General features: G+C 50.4%; 6 protein-coding genes across 6 annotated transcripts; 5 read left to right on the plus strand and 1 right to left on the minus strand.

The window, feature by feature from the left end:
* Positions 1-343: 343 nt before the first annotated feature.
* Positions 344-1,302, plus strand: FIBRA_09529 (uncharacterized protein; the record flags this gene model as incomplete). Its single annotated transcript, XM_012321819.1, has 5 exons — positions 344-508; positions 578-787; positions 851-1,045; positions 1,103-1,170; positions 1,221-1,302. 5 exons carry the CDS (start codon positions 344-346, stop codon positions 1,300-1,302), a joined length of 720 nt encoding a protein of 239 aa, XP_012177209.1.
* Positions 1,303-1,411: 109 nt separating this feature from the next.
* FIBRA_09530 (uncharacterized protein) lies at positions 1,412-2,513 on the plus strand (the record flags this gene model as incomplete). Its single annotated transcript, XM_012321820.1, has 2 exons — positions 1,412-2,142; positions 2,201-2,513. The coding sequence occupies 2 exons, from the start codon at positions 1,412-1,414 to the stop codon at positions 2,511-2,513; spliced, it is 1,044 nt and encodes a 347-aa protein (XP_012177210.1).
* A 1,051-nt stretch (positions 2,514-3,564) lies between these two features.
* Positions 3,565-5,737, plus strand: FIBRA_09531 (uncharacterized protein; the record flags this gene model as incomplete). The annotated part of the gene is made up of 9 exons (XM_012321821.1): positions 3,565-3,759; positions 3,815-4,024; positions 4,081-4,275; positions 4,333-4,400; positions 4,450-4,509; positions 4,562-4,642; positions 4,709-5,112; positions 5,172-5,373; positions 5,425-5,737. 9 exons carry the CDS (start codon positions 3,565-3,567, stop codon positions 5,735-5,737), a joined length of 1,728 nt encoding a protein of 575 aa, XP_012177211.1.
* Positions 5,738-6,441: 704 nt separating this feature from the next.
* On the plus strand, positions 6,442-8,594 carry FIBRA_09532 (uncharacterized protein; the record flags this gene model as incomplete). Its single annotated transcript, XM_012321822.1, has 9 exons — positions 6,442-6,615; positions 6,674-6,883; positions 6,934-7,128; positions 7,193-7,260; positions 7,310-7,369; positions 7,427-7,525; positions 7,563-7,966; positions 8,032-8,233; positions 8,285-8,594. The coding sequence occupies 9 exons, from the start codon at positions 6,442-6,444 to the stop codon at positions 8,592-8,594; spliced, it is 1,722 nt and encodes a 573-aa protein (XP_012177212.1).
* A 2,172-nt stretch (positions 8,595-10,766) lies between these two features.
* FIBRA_09533 (uncharacterized protein) lies at positions 10,767-12,114 on the minus strand (the record flags this gene model as incomplete). Its single annotated transcript, XM_012321823.1, has 6 exons — positions 10,767-10,866; positions 10,934-11,172; positions 11,225-11,360; positions 11,418-11,540; positions 11,597-11,942; positions 11,997-12,114. The coding sequence occupies 6 exons, from the start codon at positions 12,112-12,114 to the stop codon at positions 10,767-10,769; spliced, it is 1,062 nt and encodes a 353-aa protein (XP_012177213.1).
* Positions 12,115-12,711: 597 nt separating this feature from the next.
* FIBRA_09534 (uncharacterized protein) lies at positions 12,712-13,629 on the plus strand (the record flags this gene model as incomplete). The annotated part of the gene is made up of 3 exons (XM_012321824.1): positions 12,712-12,739; positions 12,791-12,845; positions 13,248-13,629. 3 exons carry the CDS (start codon positions 12,712-12,714, stop codon positions 13,627-13,629), a joined length of 465 nt encoding a protein of 154 aa, XP_012177214.1.
* Positions 13,630-16,498: the final 2,869 nt, after the last annotated feature.

The raw sequence follows: 16,498 nt of genomic DNA on the forward strand, positions 1-16,498 counted from the left end.
ACTGAGAGACATGTGGACTTGCCGTTCACACCACCCGCGATGATATTACGCCGATCTTGGAATGCGAAGCACACGGGGCACAGGCATTGCGCCCGTCGGGCCAATCATGGCGGAGGAAAATGCCGCATGATACGCTCGTCTGTCGTGCATTTGGGGGGCTTCTGCATAGTCTCGCACTCACGACGCTCTCCCGCTGAACCTTCGCTACCCAATGAGCGCAGGCAAACCTTGATTGCGCAGGCAGGTGACGAGCCGCTGTGCCGTGGGATACACTCGGTACATACTGGTCGTCGCTATCGCTCTTCAGGACGCTGTCTAGATACCGCACCTCAGAGTGTATGCCATGTCGTCCGTCGAGCTTGTGTTTCTTGTCAGTATAGTAGCTTCAACGCTTGTGGCGTTCTACTTCAACCACGTCCGTCCAAGGGGCAGCCTGCCGCCGGGCCCTGTGGGCATCCCTCTCCTTGGGAACCTCCTGCAGGTCAACGCGCTGCGTCCGCATCCGCAGGTAAGGACAGCGGCCCCGCAGATTGCTCTCTCCCGGTACTGATGAGATCACCCATACGCACACCACCAGTTTCGCGAATGGGCAGCGCGGTACGGGCCGATTTTCTCCCTGCGCATGGGTCCACAGCAGATGATCGTGCTCAACACGGCGGAGGCAGCTGATGAATTGCTCGTCAACCGAAGCAAGGTCTATTCGAGTCGATCGCCTCCGCACGTGGCACAAGATATCGTCAGCGATGGGCAACGCATGGTGCTGCTGCCTTACGATAGGGAATGGAAGGTACGTGCTCCCGCTCTGCGAAATCCCCCCTCTAACCCATCTAAACATATGATTACTTGCCAGATTGTGAGACGGAGTGTTCATAGCGTTCTGAGTCCCGCTCCTTCCAAGCGCTTGCGAGAGATGCAGGAGCTCGAGTCACGCGTGGTGCTCTACGACCTCCTCACTCATGGTGATACGAGCGTTAGAGAAACTTTTATCCAGGGCCCGAATTGGGAAGTACCTGAGCGGCACTGGTTTTCCATTCTGAGGAGATATGTGGGTGTGATTTTCGCGAAGATAAGGGGGCAGACGCACTGATGACGTCCTATGCAGACCACCAGCGTCGTTATGCACATGGCATATGGGCAGCGCATCCACAGGATCGTCGATAACCCTAACTTGTAAGCCTGTCCCTTTCCCTTGTGATCAGATGCGTCTCACGATGCTGCAGGCATAAGATCTACAACGTCATGGCGAACTTTACACGTGTTGCGCAACCAGGAAGCTATCTGTTAGATGATTTCGTCCATTGACTGTAACTGCAGACTCACTAGCAGTGACCGACTAGGGCAGACGTTTTCCCGCCTCTACGTTGGCTACCGGATTTGATGGCTCCGTGGAGGGCGAAGGCAAAGAAAATGCATGAATGGCAAGTCGCATGCGGATCTGTCCCGTTTCTCTCACTTAGGCTACGGCATTCATAGGGAATACGAGCTCTGGGGGGGCCTGCTTTCTGAGAGTAGAGAGGCCACACAGAATGGCATTCCCCGCACGGGCTTCGTCCCAACGTATCTGCGAAAGCGAGCAGAAGCCGGTTTAGATGATCTTCCGGGAAATGGCGTGACCCCAGACGGCACCGGATGGATGCGAGATAAAATGCTCGCCTATACTGCCGGGGCACTTCTTGAGGCGGGTTCGGACACCACCGCGACGACAATGCAAACGTTCATTCTCTTCATGCTGAGCAACCCAGAGGCGTTGAAACGAGCGAGAGAGGAAATCGACCACGTTGTCGGAAATGAAAGGCTTCCGGGATGGGAAGATGAGGAGAGGTTACCGTGGCTCATCGCGTGTATCAAAGAGACCATGCGGCGAAGACCACCAACGATCACGGGCAAGTGTATTCATTCGTGCAGTTTATGCAGTAGTCCTAACAGCAAGAGCTCGTCAGGTATGCCGCATCAGACGGACGAGGATGACGTTTACCAGGGATATCTAATTCCGAAAGGTTCTACCGTTATTGGAAACATCTGGGCGATTCACATGGATCCCAATCGATATTCGAATCCGATGACCTTTGATCCTGAGCGTTTCTATGATAAAGATCGGCCCTCTAAGTGGGCGAGTGGACCCGACTCCAATGAGCGCGACCAGTGAAGTCTCCCTCTCAGCCCCTCTTACTGTAAGCCATGCTGATCACTGAACTCGCAGCTACGCGTTCGGATGGGGGCGCCGCTTCTGCCAGGGCAGCTACATGGCGGAAGCATCACTCTTCATAGTTCTTTCGCGCCTGATATGGGGCTTAGACCTTGTAGCAGGAACAGATCCGAAGACAGGAAATCCACAGTTGCCGGACGTAAATGACGAGGAGGGGACTTGGAGCGAAGGGTTCATCAGCGTGCCGCGAATATACCCCGTTAGTTTCAGAGCACGCTCGGAGAAGCACGCTGAAACTATGCGGAGGTTATTTGACGAGGTACAAGTGGAGTGGCAAGCAATGGGGCTGGCTGGAGATGAACGATGATGTCCGAGTGGCTCGAGGGATCACAATGATTGAAGTGGCCAAGGCTGGAGGGCTGCAGTGGATATCGTTAGGATATTGAGCGAAGCCCATAAACACACCCACCTCGCATCTGCTATTCCAGAAATTCGAGTCAAAGAGCAGAACGCGAGCTAAAGGAAGACTAGTGGGATCTTCATGAGTGTACGCCAGACTAAGCTGAGTGGATCGACGAAGCTAAGACGTGAAACGAGCTGTTGAGGACACCAAGCCAATACAACGAAAGTGTCGTGAAGGCTATCTTTTGACGACCGACTCCGAGGACGGGATGCTGATGCCTACCACGTGATCGTACTTTTACATGCATCGTGAATTCTGAAGTGACTTCAATTTGCTCCGAGTCACTTCCGTCGCGCACCCCAGAAATCATCATTTTCTTGAAATAAAGAGGTATCGGAAAGGTACCAGCTGGATTGAGTAAGCTTTTTCTCTCTTGTAAAGCGGTTATTTATTTGTTGTGTTGTTGGTAGCCGAGTCTTTATATACAGTATGTTCTTATTTTGCATCGAACAAAGAGTGACAAGCCCATATGTCCAGCAAAATAAGTGCTGACGTCGATATACACAGCGTAATTTCCGGTATTAATCGGTAATCCGAGATGGGTTCCTAAGTGTTCACGAACTACAATATTGCAGACAGTTTCACGTCTGCATAACTAAGCCGTGTCCCGCGACGATTGTAGCATTACCAGATTCATAGAAATCTTTCGACAGCCTATGGTGCGATTTATCCAGATCCTAGTTTCTCTATGATTAGCCCCATGACCGTCTTTCCTTATCATGAAGTTTGAATAGGTCACAGGACTAGGCCACGACCTTCGTGTCGCCATCTACAATTCGTCAGATTCGTTGGAGTGTCAAGATTCTCTGTCGAGCTAGGCCTCATTCATCGTCTAATTTTCGGGAGAAGACTGCACAAATACACCATAACTCATGCATTCTGTACACAAAGGATAAGGGGCACGAGGTCCCTCGTCTTTCACAGCGGTATTCAAACTTCCTTTGGACACCCCAGCATGAACAGAAGTCTCAATACCATGCATTTCCAGTCAACTGATGCTGTCGCTCTTGCCTGTATTTTTGTTGTTACCCTTATCGTGTACAGGGCCCTGCAACACCGGTCGTCCAGTGCGCGACTTCCTCCAGGTCCTCTAGGGATCCCTATTTTTGGTAATATATTCCAAGTTTCGGCTCTGAGGCCGCACCCAAAGGTGGAAGTTTCGTCACTGATGGGGAGGGCTATTATTCTAATGAGACTGGTGACAGTTCAGAGCATGGGCCGTGAAATACGGGAAGATCTTCTACCTCCGTCTTGGATCTCAAAATATAATCGTCCTTAACTCCCCCGATGCTGCAGACGAACTCCTTGGAAACCGTAGCAGCAAGTATTCGAGTCGCGCGACTCCTCATGTAGCCCATGATATCATGAGTGATGGGCAGCGCATGGTATTCAAGCCATATGATAAGGAATGGAAGGTATATTTTCAGCCTTCTTTCGATCATTTTTTTCATGTGACGACTGTTTATGATAGACTATACGAAAAAGTATGCAAGGTGTCATTGGTTTCCATGCGTCGAAGCAGCATCGCAAGAACCAAGAGCTGGAGTCTCGCGTCCTATTGTACGATCTTTTATGCCACGGCGATCAGAGTATTAGGGAGGTCCAGACCGAAGGCCCGAACGGCGGAATTCCTGAGCGTCATTGGTTTGCCATAATCAGAAGATTTGTATGTATACAATCTCCCTCGTCTCACGGCTGTGATGTTAATGTGTTTGCGTTGTAGACTACAAGTGTGGCCTTAAGCATACTATATGGTAAACGCGTGCATCGACTACACAATAATCCTCAATTGTAAGTCGAAGATTGGAATCCTTCTGAGTATATTATGATCATGTGATAGGCATAAAATCTATGACGTCTTTGGAAACTTCGTTCGCGTTGCACAGCCTGGAAATTACCTGTGAGTGGCTTCATTTTACGTCGATATGTTGTAATTCATGACTGCTCCTTAGCGCGGATACCTTCCCCATCCTTCGCACGCTTCCTGATGTATTTGCGCCCTGGAGAGTTGAGGCACAAAGGATGCATGAATGGTAAGTGCAATCCCTGTGCTGCAGGAATAGGCTCTTCCTCTCATACATTGCCTTGAATCGTCCCAGGGAGATGGAGCTCTGGGGTGGCCTCCTAGATGACTCTGTGGCAGCGTTACGTGGAGGGATTGTCCGATCTGGATTCATAGATCGATATCTTCGAGCTCGAGCGGAGGCGGGACACGAAATTGCTCCGGGTAAAGGACTCACCGATAACGGCTGGATGCGCGATAAACTCCTTGCATATGCAACCGGAGACGTGCTCGAGGCAGGCTCCGACACAACAGCTGGCACCATACAAGCATTTATTTTGTTTATGCTTAACTACCCGCATGTTTTACGTCGCGTGCGAGAAGAAGTCGACGAGGTAATCGGTGCCGAAAGAATGCCGAATTTCGAGGACGAGGATAATCTCCCATATTTGGTTGCTTGCATCAAGGAGACACTGAGATGTCGCCCGCCAGCAATGCTGGGTACGCAGCTTCGAGCAGTTAAGACATCGCTAGGCTAAAGCTGATTTTCTTTGATGCAGGTGTCCCACACCGAGTGGACGAAGATGACACGTACGAAGGCTACTTCATACCCAAGGGATCTACAATAATCGGAAATGTGTGGGCGATGCATATGAATTCACACCGCTTCCCAGATCCGGATATTTTCGAACCTGCACGCTTCCATACGACCGGCGAGCCCACTAAATGGGGCGGTGGTCCAGATGCGCTAAACCGCTCTCAGTTAAGCCCGTTCTGTTATTTTTCTCACCAAAGATCTAATATAATTTCCAGTTACGTTTTTGGCTGGGGACGTCGATTTTGTCAAGGCAGCTACGTTGCTGAGGCTTCGCTCTTTATTGCACTTTCCCGTCTGATCTGGGGCATTGATATCTCTGCCCCTGTAGACGGGCTCACGGGAAAACAAATTATTCCAGACATATCTAATGAAGAATTGACCTGGAGTGATGGGTTCATCAATGGACCAAGGCTGTTTGGCGTCCGGTTTAACCCTAGATCGGAGAAACACGCCAAATTAATCCGGGACTCGTATGACGATGTACAATTGGAATGGCAGACTATGGGTCTTGATGGAGACGAACGATGAGGAGGAATCCAACTGTGAGTACTCTTCGTATGAAAGCCAGTTACTTTTGCGCTGACTCACAGAATGCCTATCCTCGTATGCATCTATGTACGCTTGCTTTGTATAGGGTGAATATCACTGATTGCAATAGACTGTCAATTGGGCTATCGTGAATCGTCTGGTCCAGACTTGCATGCTTGGGAACCAAGACTAGTGGAGTGTCTAGCCCGTCCGATAATTTCGCAGTCTATGAATACGTGCGGTTCAGTCTCGGCACCAATGATAATTGGGCGGACTTATCAAGTTATCGCTCAGGCTCCAGATCTCACATGCCTGTACGTAACCCTGCGTCATTCTTGTAATTTCTTCAAATATTGGCCTGCTAACACGAGCTTTCAACGCACTGTCGCGCGAAGACAGACGCATCAGTCTACATCTGACCAATAGCTTGACTGCGTATACCGGCGCATAAACCGCGCCCTGAATTTAAGATCTGCCAAGAGGTGTTCAGTGCTTGAGCGGCGTGTGGCGCATTTACGTATATACTATACTTCGCGAGGTTTGATTTCCATTCATACCGTCTATCGGCACGCTAGTACAAGTCGGTCATGGAGCAAACGCATACTGGGAACATATAAACGGCGGCTCGACGTCAGCCTATATCCACCTATTACAGCCTTCAGTTCTTTGGTCAAATTCCGAGAGCAAATCTTCACGACTGGATCATGGCTTTCCTTTACGCCGATGCTCTATTTTTCGTCTGCATCGCGCTCATTACTGCGGTGATTCATCACTCTGCTCGAAGTCGCTCACTACCAGCTAGCCTTCCTCCAGGTCCGACAGGTATCCCAATTTTTGGGAATATGCTACAAATCGCTCCGGCAAAACTGCATACAAAGGTATTTAATATTGCGTACGTTCTTAAGGTCGATTTCGTGTATCTGATACTTTACTTAGTTCAGAGAGTGGGCTTTGGAATATGGCAAGATCTTCTATCTCCGTCTGGGGCCTCAACCAGTCATTGTGCTCAATACTGCGGAGGCTGCAGATGAGCTCCTCGCAAATCGGAGTAATAAGTACTCCAGTCGTGCCACGCCGCATGTGGCTTATGACATACTGAGCGACGGCCAACGTCTGGCGTTTAAGCCATACGATAAGGTGTGGAAGGTAAATGATATTTCTGTGTTCAATTCTCCAATCTGATCACCGTGGTCCAGACAATGCGCAAGTGCCTTCAAGGTGCGATAGGTCTTAATCCGTCAAGGCGCGCTCGAAAAATTCAAGAACTGGAGTCTCGGGTTTTGCTCCATGATTTACTCCAATATGGAGATCAAACATCACTCGGAAGTGCCGTTGAAGGGTTGCATGATATGATTTTGGATCACCACTGGTTTGCTTTCGTTCGGAGATATGTGAGTCTATTAGTCTTATGCCACTGATACCGGCGACGCAATGTCTAACCATACCGTGATTAAGACTACAAGTGTCGTTCTGTACATAATGTATGGACAGCGGGTTCATCAGCTTCGAGATAATCCCCAACTGTGAGCGGGGAATTTCCAGTTCTCAAACATGTAATACTGACCGCAGCAGGCATAAAATCTATGACGTCCTTAACAATATCGCAAAGATGGCGGAACCAGGGGCTTATCTGTACGCATAAAACCACTTTCTTACACTGATGGTGATATTGACCTTGTACACCAACAGTGCGGACGTTTTCCCTATCCTCCGCGCTCTTCCTGATTTCCTTGCGCCCTGGAGAGTGCACGCCCAAAAAATGCATCTATGGCAAGTCCATATCCTACTGTATTTTATCAGCCTCCTAAATGTGTTAAACGCATAGGGAAATGGAACTGTGGGGTGGTTTTCTCTCTAGCGCGAGGGACGCTCTACGAAATGGAGTTGTCCGATCAGGCTTTGTCGACTCATATCTACGCGCACGGGCAGAAGCTGGCCATGATGACGCGACTGGGAATGGCTTAACCGACGATGGTTGGATGTGCGACAGACTCGTCGCATATGCTGCTGGTGGTATCCTTGAAGCAGGCTCTGACACTACGGCCAGCACCATTCAGTCCTTTTTGTTATTTATGCTCAGTTATCCCCACGTTCTCCATCGCGTGCAGGAGGAAATCAATGCAGTGGTGGGTTCTTCCAGGTTGCCCACTTTTGAAGACGAGGAAAAGCTGCCGTACCTAATTGCCTGTATCAAGGAGACGCTTAGATGTCGTCCTCCGGCTATCATGGGTGATTCAATTAACTCTTATTCATCAATACTTCGGTGACCAATATTGCTGGCTGTTGCTTCGTAGGCATACCGCATAAAGTGGAGGAAGACGACGTCTACGAGGGGCATTTTATTCCAAAAGGATCTACGGTGATCGGCAATGTATGGGCAATCCATATGGATCCTATTCGCTTCCCAGACCCAATGGTGTTCAAACCTGAGCGGTTTTACACAGAGGGAGATCCCACAAAATGGGGTGGAGGTCCTGATGCGCTCCATCGCTCTCAGTTGAGGCCCCTTCTTATATTTTGGGTTTAGATGTTTAAATTGGTTTGCAGCTATGCGTTTGGCTGGGGTAGACGTTTTTGCCAAGGCAGCTATATCGCCGAAGCTTCGCTGTTCATTACGCTCTCGCGTCTTATCTGGGGATTCAATATCTCTGCTTTATTGGATCCGAAGACGGGGAAGACAGTCGTTCCAGACATCACAGATGAGGCAAACTGGTGTGATGGTATAATCACAGGACCAAAGCTTTACGGGGCGAAGTTCACAGCAAGATCAGACCGGCATGCCGATCTGATTCGGAAAATGTATGAAGATGTGCAGCTGGAATGGCAGATGATGGGGCTAGAGGGGGACAACCGATGAAGGCGCCGCAACAGGCAATTTATTCCGTGTACCGGTGCAAAGGATTGTATCCTCCGCAGCGCTGCTTCCGTAAACCACTGCAGTTGGACTTGATCACATGCTTGAGCTTTAGCTTCACTTACCTACAATACTACAGACTACCACGACAATACTACGTACATGGTTGCCGTTCCGTCTCTCACGGGCTCAGTATCTCAACACATTCCCGGCAGTCCTGAAAGACTGATACCATGGAATGAACCATGATCAAATTCGCTTCGTCTCCGAAGAATGTGAAGGAGACTCGGACACGAGCAGTGAGTTCTCGGGCACTTAGGACCGAGACTTGTGACCTGCAAAGAATGTTCGGATGCAGACAAGTTAGATAGATAGTACATACGCTAGAGGCGTTGAACATCAAAACTGCACTTCCAGAAGGGTTAGTGGTAGGTGTGTTGCAGCGTTCTTTTCACAATACTGAGATACATGCAAAATTGTTCATCTGAGGAATATTTATGGATACATCGTAAAGCAGTTGGCTGATGTGCTTGAACTACAACGCGGCAGTACTTCAAGGGGAGAATAAAAAGAATAGGTGAGTCCTACAAATCAGAGATTTCACCGATTGAAACGTACTGCGTGAGGGATACTGGAAACCGCTGTGCCTACAGACGTGGCGTATTGTAGCTTGACAACCTCCGCTGCCGCAGTTCACGGATGCCACTGGACTACCGCTAGCTGTGGCCAAACAACTCAAGAAAAGTATCTTACAAGCTACTCACATACCAGCTCCCCCGCGTTCCAAGTCCATTATGGCCCCTCTGGTTGCACTATCAAACACTCTACGGTAAAAGTACACTTCCGGATGTGCAAAGTAGGCCATAAAACAAGGATAAAGGTAGAGAATGTAGGCTCGAAACCATAGAAAGAGCAACCAGCGACGAGAGATGAAGATGGTGTTCCAGGAGGAGTGACGACACAGGACATGGGCGGGAAAGGATCAAGGGATTGGTATTCGAATGCGGGAGAAATGTAGGATGGTAGAAAGCGGGTTTGTGGCCGTCAGGTGCCGTCACGATATATACAAGGCCGCAGATTAAGCTCACTGTATGTGCCCGCTAAATGGGCTAAAATACAGACAAACAGGTAATCAGTAATGTAAAACATCGCACCCACCCTATAGTCGCTACCTTCGCAAGATCCGCGACGAGGTAGCGACACCCGTTTACGCGTAGCAGATTGCCAACCTAAGCGACATCCGTGCCGAAAACTCCCCGCATCTGTCAAGTCCCGAAGGCGAAGATGCAATATGCGGACGACGGAAACGAATGGTCGCCAGGGGGGAGGAAGCTCACATGGTATGAAGAGGGATGGAGGGGGGGACAGGCCGCTCGACCGCACTGATCAATGGTACCAGTAACGAAGTCAGTAGGCAACCGGGGAGATATGCGCCATTCGCGACGTGCCGAGGGAATGTAGAAGTGATCACCAAGTTGGGTGAGGGAGGGATAGACACTGCTGAATGGAGACCACAGCGATTTGGTACGCAAGTACCTGATGCCGAGGGTGACAAGGGCGCAGGCGGAATCGGCCCTGCCAGGGAATTACGCGGAGCCGATGGCCAGGTATAATCACGCAAGTGTCATCCACAGCGCGCCTTGGACCACGCTGCACATGGGTCGTACAGCACTATCAACAGACTGCTGACGGAACCGTACCCAAAAGGCTGCGCCCCTGTAAAGCGGGTCCAGGCGATGCCAGGTTAGTGTGGGTATTGCAGTGGCTTCCGTGGTGCAGCAACTGTCCACACGCTGCGCCTTTCAGGAATGGAGGCGCCGGGGGATGGGAATGGCCGATGACCGGAGGTAGCGAGATTGAGGGTAGCAGTGATAGATTGAAACGTGGATGATTGCTGTCGCAATATGAGCGAGGGGAATAAGATAGTGTGATGACCTTGACCGTAAGATGGGAGAGCGAGAGAGCAGATACGAGACGACATATGACTAGGACGTGGTGATGTCGTGATCATTTGAATATGGAAAATTCCGATGAGATGAAGCGTTGAGATGCTTGCGTACAAAGAGACGAGAAAAGACAACCTGAGAGAACCTATGTCACTCCACTAGTTGGTTCGCGCAGGAATCAACCCACCAACGATACGACCAAACGTATATACAGAACAACTTCAGCAAGCTACAAGATCCCAGAATCTTTGAGAGCGTTTTGCAAAATCGTCTCTTTGACTGCTGCGAACACTAAGCGGATGTTGGTCGTATCTGTCGCCTGCGTCAGACTATTGCATACAAATAATCATGGGTCAGCCACCAAATAAATCACCTGTCCGAAGACGAATGACGCACTGTGGATATACGCTCAGTCGCGCACGGTTAGCCTGCATAAATCTCCATAGAATATACTTTGCAGCCTTGTTGATGTCGGGACCGCCAGTATACTCGGGGAAGTACTTCTCCAGAGGAACTTTCGGTAGTTTACTCTTGAACACATCGATCTTGTTCAAGAATAAGATAATTGATGTGCGCAGGAACCACCGTGAGTTTATCACTGAGTCGAACAGAACGAGAGATTCCTTCATTCTATTCTGTATGATACTTTGAATACATGTACCGAAATTTGATCCAAAGACGACATACCTGACTCCGTTCTTCCAAGAGAACTTGGTCGTACTCGCTTAGCGCCGTACAGAAGATGATACTCGTTACACTCTCGAAACAGTGTATCCATTTTTTCCTCTCTGATCGTTGGCCACCGACGTCAAACATGTGTATTCTGTGATGTCAGATTGATTGAGCAAGAAGACGAGCTGTATGCGATGTATGCACTCACGATAATGGACCAAGACTAAATCGCGTCTCTGTGATGCCCGTACTCTTGGCACGGGCTCTGAGAACGTCCGTCTCAGTCGGCACGTAATCTCGCGTCCCTATTCGTAAAGCCTCTGTGAAAAAGCTGTGTAAAGGTAGGCAGTGAGAATTAACGCTCGAAAGGTGTGGGACCAAACGCACTAGCTTGCGCTGTCCATAAGATAGAACTCGCTACTGTGGTCCATGATAGTAATAATGATGGGGTCCTGCCACAGCTCGTAAATCGCCCTCGCCATCTCCTCAGAAAAGTCAAAGTCGGGGTCTGCCAGGACCTCATAGTCGAGAATGCTGTCTATTCGCGCGCGATTCTCCTGCAACTCACAGTCGACGCCAATCTTGCGCATGGCGAGGATGATGTTGTGTGCGGATTCGAGTAGATTGCGGTATATAATAGTGCGGTAGCCCAGGAGCTCGGTCTCTGTGAAACCATTCTGGTGAATGATCTTCATCTGCTTGACGATCGTGGATTTCCCAGACTCTCCTGAGCCTAGATGCGTGGAATTATTAAAAGCCAGTAGGTAGGGAAAGGACCTGGACGGACCAAGCAACAGGATCTTGCATTCCTTCTTAAACTTCCGCGAGTCCTCCTCAATTTGTTTGTCGATCTCCTGGGAGCGTTGGGTCGCCTCCCGGTCCTGGGCCGAAACGCAGTTACCCATCCCGGGCGCAGCTGCGGCGGCTCCAGCTCAGTGCACAATGTAGAAGTGGCGCAAAGTTGACGTGGCTGGTGGGCTGAATACGAGGCGATGCGAAAGTGCAAGTGCAGCGCGAGGCGTCGACAGAGAACGTAGACCAGATATGGGGCTAGAAGTGTGCGCTGTCGACACGAAGATGGACGGTAGAGGTCAGCGAGGCGAGAGGAAGGGGGAAAGCGGGAGGCCGTCGCCTGAGGGCGTCGTAGAGAGACTGTCAAGAGGCGTCGGTTGCTTGCTCAGCCGCCCTTGTTCTTTGGCAGCATCATGTCACCCCGTCACGCTCCTGCGCTCCTGTCAGCCTGTCACTGATTTGTCACGCTCCCGTCACACCGCCTGCTAGCTACTTTCCCGTCCGACACACACGATGCAGCCGCCTCACCGCACGTCGACGTGCGGCCGTGCGCCTGCCCGCATCCGGTGCTTTGCGCGCGTCTTCTGCTGCTGTCACGCGCCGAACGTGACAGCCAGTGGAGGACCTCCGCCGATACCGGACAGGGCGTCGCAGGGCGTCGCCTCACCCAGCCGGATGCCGTCCGCCCAAACCATGCCCGATCGGGATGAATGCCTGGCCTTGCCGCGGCCGGCTTCGGTAATTAATCAACCAATCTCGATTAATCCGGCTTAATTGCCCCTGTTGCAGAGATCGAATTCGTCTTCACTGCCGCTCCGAGTCACAGCCGGGCGCGGGAGCAGAGGTCAGACACAACGTTGGCAATATATGCAAGACAAGTAGATTTCAGCTACCGCTCTAGCAGTGCAGCCTGACAGCATTTACACCAAAATCACCGCCCCACAACCACTGATCTGTAAAGCACATGTGCAGGAACACTTGGAGGCGGGTACAGCAACACACACTGGCAGTAATCTGCACATGACATGTCCGCAGGAGTCTTTTCCCAAGTCCAGTGGCCCACTGCGATCGACTATCATAAAACTTATTCCTGACGCGGGAATCAAATGGTTCACGGTCCTGCCACGGCTAGCGCCAGGACTGTCACCAGCACGGCGGCCACCGTCGGAATATGATTAATTGATCCTCGCATACTCGGCGCACTGGATCTGCTCGACGTTGCTATCGAACTCGTCACCATCACAAGCGACGACGACGGTGAGGGGCTTGTCGTCGTCCCAGATGAGGCCGAGGAAGCACTAGACGTCAATGTCTCGCTCGACGAGGCGGAGGAGGATGTACTCGAACTCGTTCCGCTGCTTGTCACAGCGCTTGTCGATGTTGCTGTCGAGGATGTAGTACCGGGCTGTGACCCTGGTGCTACTGAAGTCGTTGTGGTCGACGTCCCAGCAGAAGTGGCGGATGCAGACATGTTAGTCGCGGTTGTTAACACAGTCGCGGTCGACGTTGCGTTTGAGGTCGTCGCAGTGCTGTTCCCGGACCCACTCGTCGACGGCGAGACGCTTCCAGACGGAGGTGCTAGATCGTACGAGTTCAGCCACTTGTCATACCACTTTCCTTCAACCTAAACACTTACAAGAACTGGGAAGAGATACAGTTGACGAATTGCCGTTTGCGGTTGACGTCACCGTCCCTGAGGATGTCGTTGGTGTTGTACTCGCTGTGAATGAAAGAGCATGCCCATCAGTACCCGTTGGCATCATTGCGGGAGTTCCGAGACAGTGAATTAACGGAAGGGGGGCAAGCAAGCCCTATCAAGAGAGGAGACGCTACATGCGTCTCCCCGGGCATTCGCGCTGAGCGTGGTAGAATTGAATTCCGCGTATCATCGGCTCACTAAACCGAGGTCCAACAGATCCCTGGCAGCGGGCAATTCGGATACAGGACCGGTGTGTCGGCGGATACTGGTTCCGTCACGACGAGCTATCCCCTTCGAGTCCCCGTACGAGCTTTCTTGTAGTGCCAACAAACCCAGCTAGGAACAAGCAGCTTGTCCAAGTAGCGCGCGCTACCAGAAATGGGCCTCACAGGAATCCGCAGGCGCTGCCACAAGTCCCCGCAGTTTTCCACCCAATACGGAGGCCAGAAACGGTCTCGTAGCAACAAGACATTGCTAGCAAACGGACGACCTTAGCGGAATACTCACCAGATCCGACGCACACCCCGTCGAGAATCTGCATTCCGGACTGCTCGCCTGACGAGGTACAGTTGGCGGCCATGCACGACTGAGCGTCAGACAAGAAAGATGGCGCGGCACACGCGCATTCCATATCACTGGGGATGCGCGAATAACGATAGGAGAGGCGGAAAGCGGAGAGAGTTGGCGGGTGTGCTGTCAGTGGTGTGAGTGGCATGATGAGCAAAATGATACTCACAGAGGCATGCAGCCCACGTTGGTCGAGGCCACGGATGTACAGCGAGATGCACACTGGCTGAGCCCGGACAACTGCGCCTCGACGCCGAACCCGAAAAGACTCCCGCGTCCATCCTGACGTGATCCCTTTGTCCAGCTCCAGAGGATTAAGAAGAATGATAGCAACAGCCAGGAGGGGCGATGTGCAAACAGGAAAGTCATTTTGCGTCGCTCCAGCGATGGAGGGCGTGAGAGGCGTTGGCAGACAGGTGGAAGGTTAGACGTGAGGGAGAGGCGCGGTTTTCAACAGGAAGGTCGCTCAGGCAAATGCGTCCGAAGATTCCACGCGGAGAAGACGAGGCCCACACACGGGCAGATCGTATACGGTCCTCAGTGGGAACGTTCGACGGCAATGGACAGGTGGGTGAGCCCAACAACAAGCTCGTCCACACCTCGTCACTCTGATATATAGCGCGAACAGACCTCGGTTCTCAGACCATTCTTCGGTTCAACGCTGTGTCACGATGAGCATCACTTGATCAATGTGCGGTATGCTTTGCTTGCATCGCGTGACCCCGCAGTCTGGAGAGCTGCTCGGCTGTCGTTGATGCAGCGCATGGCGAGCGGATTGACTACAGCCCTCGAAGCATGGTGGAGTCAAGTGACTTGAGGTCGGATGCATAAAATCAGTATGTGAGGGAAGCTTGCACTTGCACCAACCAAAACAGATATGGACATTCGGCCACTTGGAGCAGTTCTTGCGCTAGTGCTGAGATGCTGTTGGTTCAATCCGCTAAGAGTCAACGCGACGTTGAGATATCTGACCTTGGTTGCATTTCGAAAGGAAGCTGACATGATGGGGGATGCTAATGTCGGACCAAGTGCTGATGTTACTTCCTCAGTGATGGAGCAATTTAAGGTCTGATGGCCAGGAGTGCTTACCACTCCAATGATATTCAACATTAGCAAAAACCAGGACTGTACTTATTTAATTACAAGTGAATATAAACCTTGCCAGTATTACTTGTCATACTGGATTGCAAATTATTAGTTGAATCTACAGGCTGTATGGTTTTGAAAATACAACACCAGCATTTACAATTGGCATGCTGTATGGTGTACAAATGTAAATAAGCTTCCCAAAATGTATTGAAAAATCAATTGCTTACCATTATGATGATATATTGGCATTTTGATTGCAGCAAGATGAAGTTTTCACAGTCAGGTGCAGGCAGATAAAGTAGTCATTCAATTCATTATTTAGTTACAGTTCCTACTAGTGTTACAGCAAACAGTCCTCCTTATACCCCTTCTGTCCCTATCCCACTCCTCAGCCACTCCTTAGTGTCACACAAGTTCATAGTGTCTATCTTATCTCAGCATTTAGATGATCTATATCTCATCCAATTAGATATCTCACTAGATAAGGATAGTATAATGGATAGTGACATGTTACTAGTCAGGTGGTTAGCCTATCAATGGGGAAAGGCTATGGAATATCCTGTCACACAATGACTTGCCGTGACTGCACCCTAGAGCCTAAACCTAACCCTAACACTACTCACTGTCTGACAGTTTTCTGAGTAAAGAGCTTGAGGGTGGTTTACTGTGGAGGATGGCTATGACTGAAGCAAGTGAATGACTATAACTAGTCTGGTCCTAACTGACGCAGACCTACTGGCTTATATACATGTAGGGTAAGCCCCCCTAATACTATAAGACAAGACCCCTGGTTGTCAAGGTTCTGCCCTTGACCCTAACCCTAATCTCTAACCCCAGTACTCCTTGATGTGATAATGGAAGTTGCAAGGTAATAAGCGGAGCTTAGTACTTGGGAGTGGCTAACTCAGAGAGAGAGTTGAGAGTAAGTAGACAGTGTATGATCTAACAAATAGATCAGACTGCTGTGCTACGCTGTATTGCTCTGGTATTTATACATGTGGGACCAGACCCCGGATAACACTGGTAGTACACCTAACACCTTAGGATGACTGATGCTCGCAATACGCTACTGGCTATCTAAGAATACCTAACGTGTGAGTCATCACCATGTGTTCGGTCAGCAGTCTGATATGTGATGATCA

The sequence above is a fragment of the Fibroporia radiculosa genome, assembly GCF_000313525.1.
Source record: "Fibroporia radiculosa TFFH 294 genomic supercontigs, scaffold60852, whole genome shotgun sequence".
Taxonomy (NCBI): Eukaryota; Fungi; Basidiomycota; class Agaricomycetes; order Polyporales; family Fibroporiaceae; genus Fibroporia; species Fibroporia radiculosa.